General features: G+C 43.5%; 1 protein-coding gene across 1 annotated transcript in view; it reads left to right on the top strand.

The window, feature by feature from the left end:
• Positions 1-13792, top strand: part of pnpla7b (patatin-like phospholipase domain containing 7b) — a 153161-nt gene that overhangs the window by 16387 nt on the left and 122982 nt on the right. The window contains exons 2-4 of the mRNA XM_078425947.1: positions 5629-5666; positions 8929-9003; positions 10971-11058. Coding sequence (XP_078282073.1) covers positions 5629-5666; positions 8929-9003; positions 10971-11058 — 201 coding nt within the window. The remainder of the gene's footprint in view (positions 1-5628; positions 5667-8928; positions 9004-10970; positions 11059-13792) is intronic.

Genomic DNA, 13792 nt, shown 5'->3' with positions numbered 1-13792 from the left:
CAAGGGTGTTGGTCCCAGCCTTACTTCAGTTGAAATAGAATTGCTCCCTTATTTCCACATGGTGACTAAGTATCTCTTCAATAATTCAAGAGAGGCCGTCAGTAACTGGTTCATCCCCATGCCAGTTTCCATGTAGCTGACCCAACATGCCCAGAATTATTACCCTCAAGATCACAGTAATTTGTCTTTGTGTGGTGTCCATGTCCCTGTGATGCTCCTGGAATCCTGTAGATTTTCATTGCACCTGTAATCACGGCATTTGTGCATATCATAACCTTGACTGAAGTTGTCTCTAGCTGTGACTGGAATCCATAAGGCTATGTGCCTGTCAAGTGTCCAAGTTACAGACAGATTGTGACTGGAGAAGGAGCAGAGAGATGAAAGATCAAAATGTTAAACATCATGTGGATACTAGGTTCTGCTGGAAGAGTTTGAGGAGTCAAAGTTAAAATGCAGAATCTTGAGGGTAATAATTCTGGGCATGTTGGGTGAGCTACATGGGGCTGAACCTGTTGCTGACGAACTCTCTTGAATTATTGATGGGATACTTAGTCACCATGTGGAAATAAGAGCAATATTTCAACTGAAACCCAGATGGGACCAACCCCTTGTGAATCAGTAAATTGGGTTGGGGATAGGACATTGAACTTACAATAAAAGGAGTGTTAGCAGGTTAGTTGAAGCCAGTGGTTTTTTGTTCTCTTTGAATATAACTAAGTTTAAATAAAATCATTCTTGGAATCTAGACTGGCAAAGCAGCCACAGCAGTAGCTCTACTCAATAACCAAAAGTCTGTAGTCTCTTTTTGCTCTGGTTTATTTAATTCACATGTTTAAACCGTAATGTTGTATTCTTAATGTTTTAATGTTTTATGCTTTATTCTTAATTGTTTATTGTATGTTCGTGTTGTTACTTGCGAAAGGAGCAGGGCACATTCCTTGTATGTGTACGTACTTGGCCAATAAACTTATTCATTCATTTATTGTCCATCTCCTTGGGAAGTAGTCGTAAATGGCCTTCTCAACTCTGTGATCCTACTTGTGAAGGTATTCGCATGGTGCAATTGGGAAGGATGTCCTAAGATATATTTTAGATGGACATTTGATCTATTTCTAAGTCACTGTGGTCTGTAAATAGGGGGATCTTCAAGTGGTGGTATTCTCATGCCAGAGAATCAATTTAAAAGCAAAATATGCAGATGCTGGAAATCTGATATAAAACAGAAACTGTTGGAAATACTCAGCAGGTCCGGCAGCATCGATGAAGAGAAAAATGGTGTTAACTTCTCATTTGACAGGACATATGGATCCTGTGCTTTCCATATCAGTAACTAGGGTGTTTGCTAATGATTTTGTATGTTGGTCAGTAACTTGCTGCAAACACTACTGTGAGAGAAGATGCATAAACCGCTGGCTTAATTGCTCTCAAGGTGACAGAATAGTGAAATGCTTGGATAGAGTGGATATGGAGAGGATGTGTCCACTAGTGGGAGAGTCTAGGACTCGAGAGCACTGCCTCAGAATTAAAGGACGTTCTTTTAGGAAGGAGATGAGGAGGAATTTCTTTAGTCAGGGGATGGTGAATCTGTGGAATTCTTTGCCACAGAAGGCTGTGGAGGCAAAGTCAGTGGATATATTTAAGGCAGAGATCGATAGATTCTTGATTAGTACAGGTGTCAGAAGTTATGGGGAGAAGGCAGGAGAATGGGGTTAGGAGGGAGAGATAGATCAGCCATGATTGAATGGCGGAGTAGACTTGATGGGCCGAATGGCTTAATTCTACTACTATTACTTATGATCTTATGATGGGGCGTCATAGACAATAGACAATAGGTGCAGGAGTAGGCCATTCGGCCCTTCGAGCTAGCACCGCCATTCAATGTGATCATGGCTGATCATTCTCCATCAGTACCCCGTTCCTGCTTTCTCCCCATACCCCCTGACTCCGCTATCCTTAAGAGCTCTATCTAGCTCTCTCTTGAATGTATTCAGAGAATTGGCCTCCACTGCCCTCTGAGGCAGAGAATTCCACAGATTCACAACTCTCTGACTAAAATAGTTTTTCCTCATCTCTGTTCTAAATGGCCTACCCCTTATTCTTAAACTGTGGCCCCTGATTCTGGACTCCCCCAACATTGGGAACATGTTTCCTGCCTCTAACATGTCCAACCCCTTAATAATCTTATACGTTTCGTTAAGATCCCCTCTCATCCTTCTAAATTCCAGTGTATACAAACCTAGTCGCTCTAGTCTTTCAACATATGACAGTCCCGCCATTCCAGGAATTAACCTAGTAAACCTACGCTGCACGCCTTCAATAGCAAGAATATCCTTCCTCAAATTTGGAGACCAAAACTGCACACAGTACTCCAGGTGCGGTCTCACTAGGGCCCTGTACAACTGCAGAAGGACCTCTTTGCTCCTTTACTCAACTCCTCTTGTTACGAATGCCAACATTCCATTGGCTTTCTTCACTGCCTGCTGTACCTGCATGCTTCCTTTCAGTGACTGACGCACTAAGACACCCAGATCACGTTGTACGTCCCCTTTTCCTAACTTGACACCATTCAAATAATAATCTGCCTTCCTATTCTTACCACCAAAGTGGATAACCTCACACTTATCCACATTAAACTGCATCTGCCATGCATCCGCCCACTCCAACAACCTGTCCAAGTCACCCTGCAACCTCATAGCATCTTCCTCACAGTTCACACTGCCACCTAGCTTTGTATCATCGTCATAGAGTTGTACAGCGTGGAAACAGGTCCCTTGCCCACACCGACCAACATGCCCCACCTACACTATTCCCACCTGCCTGCGTTTGGCCCATATCTGTCTAAATCTATCCTGTGGAGAATGCTAGAAGCATTGGGTGTGCTGGTTTCCATTAATGGTGCTGTGGTTGAATATGCTGATGACGATCACCGTATTCCCACCTGGAATGATGCAGCAGAGTGCTTCTGGTCTCATCGGTGGTTGTTGTTAACATGGAACATTGTCCAGCTAAATGATGGGGGGGGGGGGGGGGGGGAGATAGTGAAGAAGCTGTACAATGACATAAATAAACTACCATTGTGTAATGTTTTGTTTTTGACTTGAGTATGGAAATGATCACTGATGAAGGTTCGTGGTGGATTATACGATTTTGTGCAAATTGCCTGATTTGTCTTTCATAATTGGATAAATAATTAATCTTACACCATGTTGCTATCAGTTGTGTTGCTAAATTTTGTACAGAAACATGGTTGCATCAAATGTTAAGAGGTCAGACGCAATTGTGTAAATACTAGATTGTAAGAAACTCAATTTTATTATTCAGATCTCATTTAATTTAGTTTATTGTCATGTGTACAGTGTAAAGCTTCAGTTGCTTATCAGTCAATGGAAAGACTACATGATTACAATCGAGTCATCCACAATGTACAGATACATGATAAAGGGAATAGTGTTTAGTGCAAGATAAAGTCCAGTAAAGTCTGAGTAAAGATAGTCCGAGAGTCTACAATAAAGACTTGAGTGCCACCTACTGCCCCTACTCATAGGTTCATAGGTTATAGGAGCTGAATTAGACCATTCGGGCCATCAAGTCTACTCCACCATGGCTGATCTATCTTTCCCTCACAACCCCATTGTCTTACTTTCTTCCCATAACCCTGACACCCTTGGTTAATGACTCAATACTAGTCGATGTAGAACGTTGCTTTGAGGAAGCGCTGAGAATTGCAAAGACTCGGAACGTTCTCGGCTAAGGCTATGGGAACGGATCTGCTGGCTCCGGCTGGGCTGGAGTTCCACAGCCCAGGCCGCTGACACCAAATTTGACCTGCCAAGCAACCGCGGAAGTCGGCTATGGGAATGGATCTGCCGGCTCGGGACAGGCTGGAGTTCCAGAGCCCTGGCAAATTCAACCCACCGATTGGCGCGGAAGTCCTGATGAGGTTGAGATCAACCGCCTCACCCAGTCTTGGCGCCACATTGTCGTGGGGACTTCCGGAGGGTTGGGGGGGGGAAGGGGATTTGTCCGGACGGGGGGGGGGGGGGCACCAGTTGCCGGAAAATCGGTGGTGGAATCGGTATTAGTATAGATGGGGGCTTGATGGCCAGAGTGGATATACTGCCTGTTTCCATGCTGCACAAAGCAAAAACATTAATAAACTGGCATAGATTCATAAATGTTGGAAAAAAACATGAACTCATCTGTATCTTTCTACACTTGGTTACTTGCCGTTTGGCAATGATTATTATCCACTTTTAAAATAATCCAAGAAAATTAATAAGCATGAGTACCTAAAGCAAATAATTGTAATCAATAATTTGATTAAGATATCAATGAAGAATTACTAGAGGGGAGCCCAAGCATGTGAAAACTACTTCTGAGATTACAGCAATGTGCTTTTCATCTTTTTTAAAGAGTTCATGACCAAAATATAACTGATTAGGTTAATTGTATGGCATTAGTTATTAAATTTACTTTGAGTAATGATTTAAAAAAGGAATCTAATTAAACTAAATTATGAGGGAGATTTAACTGCTTTCTTAATTTAATCTTTAAGTGTGTTTCTTATCATGCTAGCTGAAGCAATATGCCCCTAATGGATTTGAACATTAGTGGAATTTGTTGTGTGAATATTAAGCCCTGAAGGAAGTGAAGCAGTACATACACACCCTGGTATATATTGATGGCGCCCAAATAGAGATGGTTGCAAGCTTCACGTTCCGAGGAATAAATTGACTCCATCTACAAGTTACGCTGCCTCAGCAAGGCCAGCAGCGTAATCAAGGACCCTTGACTCCTCATGGACACTCCTTCTCCTCTCTCCCATCAGGCTGACAGTTTCTTCCAAGCTGTTATCAGGCAGCTGAACCACCCGATCAACAACTAGAGAGTGGTCCTGACCTACCATCTAGCACATTGGAGAGCCTTGCACTATCTTTAATTGGACTTTACTGGACGTTATCTTGCAACTAAGCAGTACACATCCTTTATCCTATATCTGTATATTGTGGATGGCTTGATTGTAATAATGTATAGTCTTTTCCGGCAACTGGTGGTCCCCCCCCCCTTTAGTCTGGACAAATCCCCCCCACCCCCAGAAGTCCCTCCGGCAATGTGGCGCCAAGACTGGGTGAGGCGGTTGATCTCAACCTCATCAGGACTTCCGTGCCACTCGGTGTTTTGAATTTGCCAGGGCTCTGGGACTCCGGCCTGTTACTTGGAATATGGAAGAAGAAATATTTAGGGGTAACTCTTAAAAGAGCACCCAATAAAGACCAGCTGCAATTCTTTTTCCTGAAGAAATGCTGATTATTTTGCATTTGTGCGATATCATGCCTGTTATTGTCCGTGCCTTCTAAAGTATTTTGTTCTGAGTGAAAGACAGACACAAAATGATGGAGTAATTCAGCTGGTCGGGAATAGGTGACGTTTCGGGTCGAGACTCTTCTTCAGACTCTGATGAAGTGTCTCGACCCGAAACGTCACCTATTTCTTTTCTCCAGCAATGCCGCCTGACCCACACAGTAACTCTAGCATTTTGTGTCGATCTTTGGTGTTAACCAGCATCTGCAATTCCATCCTACACATTTAGTCCTGAGCCAAGTTTAACTCTCTGTTTCTCTGTTCCAGATGCATTGAAGGAACCGGACGGCTGCGTGAGCTCTGAGGTACGTCAAACGTCATTAGAAACAGGGATGGTGCCGGAAGATTGGCGCATTGCGCATGTTGTGCCGTTGTTTAAAAAAGGTTCTAAAAGTAAACCTAGCAATTATAGACCTATTAGTTTGACGTCTGTGGTGGGAAAATTAATGGAAAAGATACTTAGGGACAATATATATAATTATTTGGATAATCAAGGCCTGATTAGAAACAGTCAACATGGATTTGTGCCTGGAAGGTCATGTTTGACTAATCTTCTTGAATTTTTTGAAGAGGTTACCAGGGAAATTGATAAGGGCAAGGCTGTGGATGTTGTCTATATGGACTTCAGTAAGGCATTTGACAAGGTTCCACATGGAAGGTTGATTAAGAAGGTTAAATCGTTGGGTATTAATAGTGAGGTTGCAAGATGGATTCAACAATGGCTGAATGGGAGATACCAGAGGGTAACGGTTGACAATTGTATGTCAGGTTGGAGGCCAGTGTCTAGTGGAGTGCCCCAAGGATCTGTGTTGGGTCCACTGTTGTTTGTCATTTACATTAATGATCTGGATGATGGTGTGGCAAATTGCATTAGTAAATATGCAGATGATACTAAGATAGGTGGAGTAGTTGATAGTGAGGTAGATTTTCAAAGTCTACAGAGAGACTTGGGCCTTTTGGAAGGGTGGGCTGAAAGATGGCAGATGGAGTTTAATGCTGATAAGTGTGAGGTGCTGCATTTTGGTAGGACAAATCAAAATAGGACGTACAGGGTAAATGGTAGGGAATTGAGGAATGCAGTGGAACAGAGGGATCTGGGAATAACTGTGCATTGTTCCCTGAAGGTGGAATCTCATGTGGATAGGGTGGTGAAGAAGGCGTTTGGTATGCTTGCCTTTATAAATCAGAGCATCGAGTATAGAAGTTGGGATGTAATGTTGAAATTGTACAGGGCATTGGTGAGGCCGAATCTGGAGTATGGTGTGCAGTTCTGGTCGCCAAATTATAGGAAGGATGTCGACAAAATGGAGAGGGTACAGAGGAGATTTACTAGAATGTTGCCTGGGTTTCAGCACTTAGGCTACAGAGAGAGGTTGAACAGGTTGGGTCTTTATTCTTTGGAGCGTAGAAGGTTGAGGGGGGACTTGATAGAGGTTTTTAAAATTTTGAGAGGGACGGACAGAGTTGACGTGGGTAGGCTTTTCCCTTTGAGAGTGGGGAAGATTCCAACAAGGGGACATAGCTTCAGAATTGAGGGACAAAGGTTTAGGGGTAATATGAGGGGGAATTTCTTTACTCAGAGGGTTGTGGCTGTATGGAATGGACTTCCGGTGGAAGTGGTGGAGGCTGGCTCGATTTTATTATTTAAGAGTAAATTGGATAGGTATATGGATAGGAGGGGATTGGAGGGTTATGGTCTGAGTGCAGGTAGATGAGACTAGGTCAGGGAGAATGGTCGGCGTGGACTGGTAGGGCCGGACAGGCCTGTTTCCATGCTGTAGTTGTTATATGTTATTGTTATATGTACTTTGGCCGTTTCTCTATACATCATCCATGGACATCACTACTGCCAAGTCTAGGGTATTGGTCAAGCTCTTGGTGCACACATGGTGATGGAAGTGGTGTGAGATGTAAAATTGTATCACTGTGGCAGACCTGTGCACGGTGTAGTAGGTTTGCAAAAGTTTGCCTTTCTTGTACTGGAGACCAAATAAACCATTGGAATAGAAAATAGAACATGGTCTATTTTGACTCTCAGAATTTTATTAGTTCCATCAGATTGTAGGAAATGCATTTTTTGTTGGCTGTTGTACGGGCCTTTCTCAGTACGATTAATCCGCCTTGAAAGCTTGAAACATTAATCAGATTTCAGTCTCTGTCCTCTTGAATACTTCCATTCTTCTCCGTTTTAGTTTGATTTCCAACGTTACGGTTTTTATTGGGTAGGCAAGTGTTTTTATGAGAGTAGGGGAGATTGAGAGGAGGCTTAATTGAGAGATTTTTATAGAGGAAGGAATCATTTCCTTTAGTGAAAAACTAGGGACTATAGGTATAAATAGTTGGTAGAAAGATTAGAGAGAGATGAAGGTAGAAAATTCATTCAGTTGACAGAAGTTATGTGGATCTTACTGTTTGAAAGGGTGGGCTATGCATAAAGCTATGAATTTGGAGAGTGGCATGGGTCATTTGGAGGGGCGGCACGGTGGCACAGCGGTAGAGTGGCTGCCTTACAGCGCCAGGGATCCATGTTCAATTCCGACTATGGGTGCATGTCTGTATGGAGTTTGTACGTTCTCCCCATGACCTGCCTGGGATTGCTCCGGTTTCCTCCCACATTCCAAACAATGTACAGGTTTGTAGGTTAATTGGCTTGGTACTCGGTGGGCCAAAGGGCTTGTTTCCACATTGTATCTCTAAACAAAACTAAACTCGTGTACAACAGGGCTATGGGTCCAATGCTGGAAGGTGGGATTAGATTGCTTAACTGTTTTCCAGCTGGCACAGGCAGCCTATGATTTTGTTTCTCTTAATTTGTTTTTCACATTCAGAATTGACACAAATTTGCTTTTCTTCACATTCAGAATTGTCACAAATGCTTCAGAAGTGAATCTACATGTTGCCAAGGGGTAGAGTTTGGGATAGGAGAAATTGTTGGCCCAACTTGTAGTCCTGAGTTTTGAGAAAAGTTTTCAGTTTCTGCAATTGGTCATTGAGTAATGAATGCCCTGTTTTCATTCAGTGGTTTGGCAGTTCATCCACTGGGGTGATATAAAGGTTTTATGGTATTACTTCATGTAAATGGTTTGTAAATGCATGCTTTTGATGTTAGTCCGAATGCATCCCAAATTAATGATAACAGGACCAACGTAAAGAATCGGCAACCAAAAAAAAGGACAAAATAATTTTGAGCGTTTAGTGGGATATGGGCCAAATGCAGTCAAATGGAACCGGATTAGTTGAGGCATTTTAATCAGCATGGACAAGTTGGGCTGAAGGGCCTATTACAATACAATACAATACAATATATCTTTATTGTCATTGTACAGGGGTACAACGAGATTGGGAATGCGCCTCCCATACGATGCAATAAATTAAATAGTTAGTCAGTATTAATTTAAACAACCCAATGAAACAAATTGGAACAGTTCTGTATGACTCTAATTCTACTGCAGAACTCTACGGAACAGAATTTATAGATTACACCATGCTTTCCTGCTCAATTATTGTAAAACTTTGAAGTTACTGAGACACTTTTTTGAAGTAAGTATTTTCACTTCATTGCCACAGGTTGGGATGCCCGTTAGTGGGGACCTTCCTGCATTAGTCCAGCAGTTTGTGGAAGACAAACTGCAGACCACCATGGTACGTATGAACTTTGGTTACTGTTTTTGCGTTTGTTGGGGTCTTGCTGCACAAAAGGAGGCCGTTTGACCTGCCACTTGGTGTGATACAGCATGGAAACGGGCCCTTCAGCCCAACTTGCCCACGCCGACCAACTTACCCAATCTACATTGGTCTCACTTGCCTGTGTTTGGCCTACATCCATCTAAACCTGTTCTATCCATGTACCTGTCTAAATGTACCTGCCTCAACTTCCTCCTCCGGCAACTCGTTCCATACACCCGCCATCCTTTGTAAAAAAAAAGTTGTCCCTCAGGTTCCTATTAAATCTCCCCTCGCCTTAAACCTATGTCCTCTAGTTCTAGATTCCCTTACAATGGGTAAAAGATTCTGTGCATTTAACCGATCTATTCCTCTCATGTTTACACAATAGAATGTTCATCCATTCTGCTGTTCCATGATGTTCTCATGACTGGGTAGAATGCCAATACCCATTATTTAAAGCTGACGTGTACATTTTCAATGATACTGGGTACAGTGAAATGCTTCGTTTTGCGTACAACCCAGTAACTCTCAACCATGCAGCACACAAGTGTCGCCACGTTTTGGCGCCGACGATGTTACAAAAGCTCACCTAACAGTCCTATCTATAGGTAGACACAAAATGCTGGCGTAACTCAGCGGGACAGGCGGCATCTCTGGAGAGAAGGAATGGGTGATGTTTTGGGTCGAGACCCTTCTTCAGACTTCAGTCCTATCTATAGCCCTTGCCTTCATGTTCATGCACTGCAGCCATCTACACTAATACCATCTACCTGAATTACTTCCTTAATAATATTTTCCTTTATTCATCCCGCACCGGGGAAATTTACAGTGTTACAGCAGCAAAGTGGATAGCAAGAGAGCAAGAGATCATTCATTATAAATAAAAGATACATAAATTGTCATTTGTTTCCGTGTGTTCTTAGCTGTTATTGTTGACTCGTCTGCTCTGAGCAGTGCTGGTTGTGCAGTCTCACAGCAGCGGGAAGGAAGAAAGGACCTATATCTCTCCTTCACGCACTTGGGGTGAAGGAGTCTGTCACTGAAGGAGTTACTCAGTGCAGTGACAGTGTCCTGCTTGGGGTGGGAGTCGTTGTCCAGCAGCGATGTTAGCTTTGCCATCATCCTCCTCTCTCCCACCGCCTGCACTGAGTCGAGGGGGCAACCTAGGCAATGAGTGCCAATTGTCCCTTGTCAATTGAGTGGAGTTCCAGACACTCCAACTGTGCCCATTGACCCGCAGGCATGCTTTACATTAGTGTGCACCTCCACAAAGTTCAAAGTTGGCATGGATCAGACAAAAGTCGCAATGATAGTAATAACAATTTTTGAATTCATCCTCTGACATTAAGAAAAGAATTGCAAAGTCACTCAGGCTGCTTACAACCCAACGGTATGAATATTGATTTCTCTAACTTCAAGTAACCCTTGCATTTCACCTCTCCCCGTCCCTCCCCCACCCTAGTCCTCCTACTGGTTTCACTGTCATCCTGTTGAGTTTTACTGTTTGTATCCACTCTTTATCACCTCCGCAGCCACCATTGTGGGCTCTACCTTTCCTTGATCATCGTTGCTGGCTTTGATTTGTTCTTTTCATACCTTTCATTCATTTGTTCTATGCACCTCTTCATATCTCTAGTTTCCCTCTCCGCTGACTCTCAGTCTGAAGAAGGTTCTCGACCCAAAACGTCACCTATTCTTTTCCTCCAGAGATTTTGCTTGACCTGCTGAGTTACTCCAGCATTTTGTGTCTAGCTTCAAGTGCGAAGTACTACTTGACTGGTGTTGAAGTGGTCAGCCTTCAAATGTTGATTTGAGGGAATGGGGAGAAATTGGTCAGGGAGGAGGGAGAAGATGTTCGAAGAACAAAGTAAAGTCACAGTACAGTGTGTAAATAACTCTGTGATCCAAGTATATTCATATTATTCTTTGAATATTTCTTTCAGCTAACAGGAATGATGATTGGAGCACTTGTTGCCATTCTTATCGTTGTAATCATCGTATTATTCATCTTTAGAAGAATGAAGCAGTCAAGTAAGTACATCAGAATGGTGAGCTAATTGACTCATTTGATGTACTAACTCGTACCACCCACCTCATCTCAGCTCCCTTCAAATTTCTAATCATGGTCACGGTGGCGCAGCGGTAAAGTTGCTGCCTTACAGCGAATGCAGCGCCGGAGACCCGGGTTCCATCCCCACTATGGGTGCTGTCTATATGGAGTTTGTACGTTCTCCCCGAGATCTTCGGTTTCCTCTCACACTCCAAAGGCGTACAGGTTTGTAGGTTAATTGGCTTAGTAAATGTAAAAATTGTCCCTAGTGGGTGTAGGATAGTGTTAATGTGCGGGGATCGCTGGTCGGCAAGGATTCGGTGGGCCGAAGGGCCTGTTTCCACGCTGTATCTCTAAACTAAACTAAAACTAATCGTGTTTTACGAGGATGTTGCGAGGACTCGAGGGTGTGGGCCATGGCGAGAGGTTGGGCAGGCTGGGACTATTCCTCGGAACCAGGACGATGAGGGCTGATCTTATAGAGGTGTATAAAAGCATGAGAGGAATAGATCCGCTAGATGCACATAGTCTCTTGACAAGAGTTGGGGAATCGAGGACCAGAGGGCATAGGTTTACGGTGAGGGGGAAAGATTTAATAGGAACTTGAGGGGTAACCTTTTCACACAAAGTGTAGTGGGTGTATAGAACAAGCTGCTGGAGGAGGTAGTTGAGGCAGGTACTATCGCAACGTTTGAGAAACAATTTGACAGGACCATTTAGAGGGAATGTGTAGGAAGGAACTGCAGGTCTGAAGAAGGGTCTCAACCTGAAACGTCACCCATTCCTTGTATCCAGAAATGCTACCTGTCCCGCTGAGTTACTTCAGCATTTTGTGTCTATCTTCAGGTTTAGAGGGATATGGTCAAAGCCAACAGTGTAGACTGGACATGTTGGTCGGTGTGGGCAGGTTGTGCCAAAGTGCCTGTTTCAATGCTGTATGACTGAGTAAAATTCCCTGAAATCAAACAAAAGATTTCCGTTAATCCAGTAAACTTTTATTAATTTTCTTCCTTGCAGGAGACGGTTGTGATTCAATTCACTGTGTTTGCAGGCAGACCTACCACATACCATCATGTGATAGAGCATCAGTAGTTAGACGATACAATTGCCTCGCCCCAACATGCTAGGGACTAGGAGTGTGCACTGAGCCACGAACACCAAGCCCTCTATTGCGAAGACCAATAAAGACCAGTGAGAAAGCCCTCCTCCAATGTCTAGATGTTGTTTCTTTATTGCAGTGTACAATAAAAGCTCAGGTTTGCTTGGAAATCAATACTATTTAAAACCAGTGTAGGAAAGAACTGCAGGTGCTGGTTTGTGCCCGAGATACAGACAAAATGGAGTAGCTCAGCAGGTCAGCCAGCATCTCTGGGGAAAATAGGGTGGCATGGTAGCACAGAGGCAGAGACTGGGTTTGATCCCGACTACGGGTACTGTCTGTACGGAGTTTGTACGTTCTCCCCGTGACCGCGTGGGTTTTCTCTGGGTGCTCCGGTTTCCTCCCACACTCCAAAGACATACAGGTTTGTAGGTTAATTGGCTTTGGTAAAATTGTAAATTCTATGTATGTAGGATAGCGTTAGTGTCCGGGGATCGCTGGTTGGTGCGGTATCTCTAAACTAAACTGAAAAAAAAGAATAGGTGACGTTTCGGGTTGGAACCCTTCATCCTGAAAGTAGAGTTTCTCCAGAGATGCTGCCTGACCCACTGAGTTACCCTAGCATTCTGTGTCTCTCTTTAAAGGTAGTCTGGTTAAAGAAAGAAATATCTATTTGTGAAGAGCCAGCTCTTTTCCTTTCAACCTTGAACTCGCTGCCTTATGTGGTTGGGGCATCTAGTTTTGAATCTTGGTTAGAGTATTGTAGACTGAGAATATCTTTAATTATTGGGACCATATATCAACAGAGTGAGAAGGTAACTCCAAACTAATCACCCACCTCCTGGCACAACATTGTTCATAACTTGTGATGGGAATAGAATTTGGTCATTCGACCCATCAAGTCTCCTCCACCATTCAATCATGGCTGATTTATCTTTCCCTCTCAACCCCATTCTCCTGCCTTCTCCCCATGACCCCTGACACCCGCACTAATCAAGAATCTATCTATCTGCCTTAAAAATATTCATTGACGGCCTCCACAACTGTCTGCGGCAATGAATTCCACAGATTCACCAACCTTTAAGTAAAAATAAATTCCTCCTCATCTCCTTCATAAAGTTAGGATAGTCCAGAGCTGCTGATAATCATTGTTGGAGTTTCATCCAGGAAATGTGACGACTAGCGCAGGTGGAATAACTATTATGGGCAAGCAATAGAATCTCTTAAGATGGCACCTGGGTTGTGAAGCAAATACACACCTCCTCCCTTCAAATATAAAGCAGTGGTGTTGCACCCATGAGTAAACTGATGAGATCACAAAGGCTAAAGAGAAAGCAAAGTAATGGGCAAAATTAAAATGGAAGAAAATGGGGAACAACATGTAACTACAATGTGATTAGAGATTAGCATTCATACAGTGGGTGGCACGGTGGCGCAGCAGTAGAGTTGCTGCCTTACAGCGAATGGAGTGCCGGAGACCCGGGTTCGATCCCGACTAAGGGTGCTGTCTGTACAGAGTTTGTACGTTCTCCCCGTGACCTGCAAGGGTTTCCTCCGAGATCTTCGGTTTCCTCCCACATTCCAAAGATGAACAGGTTAATTGGCTTGGTAAATGT

This window comes from Rhinoraja longicauda, chromosome 31 (genome assembly GCF_053455715.1).
Source record: "Rhinoraja longicauda isolate Sanriku21f chromosome 31, sRhiLon1.1, whole genome shotgun sequence".
NCBI classification, from domain to species: Eukaryota; Metazoa; Chordata; class Chondrichthyes; order Rajiformes; family Arhynchobatidae; genus Rhinoraja; species Rhinoraja longicauda.
Note: the sequence above shows the minus strand (reverse complement) of the source record. Positions and strands in the feature narration are given on the sequence as shown.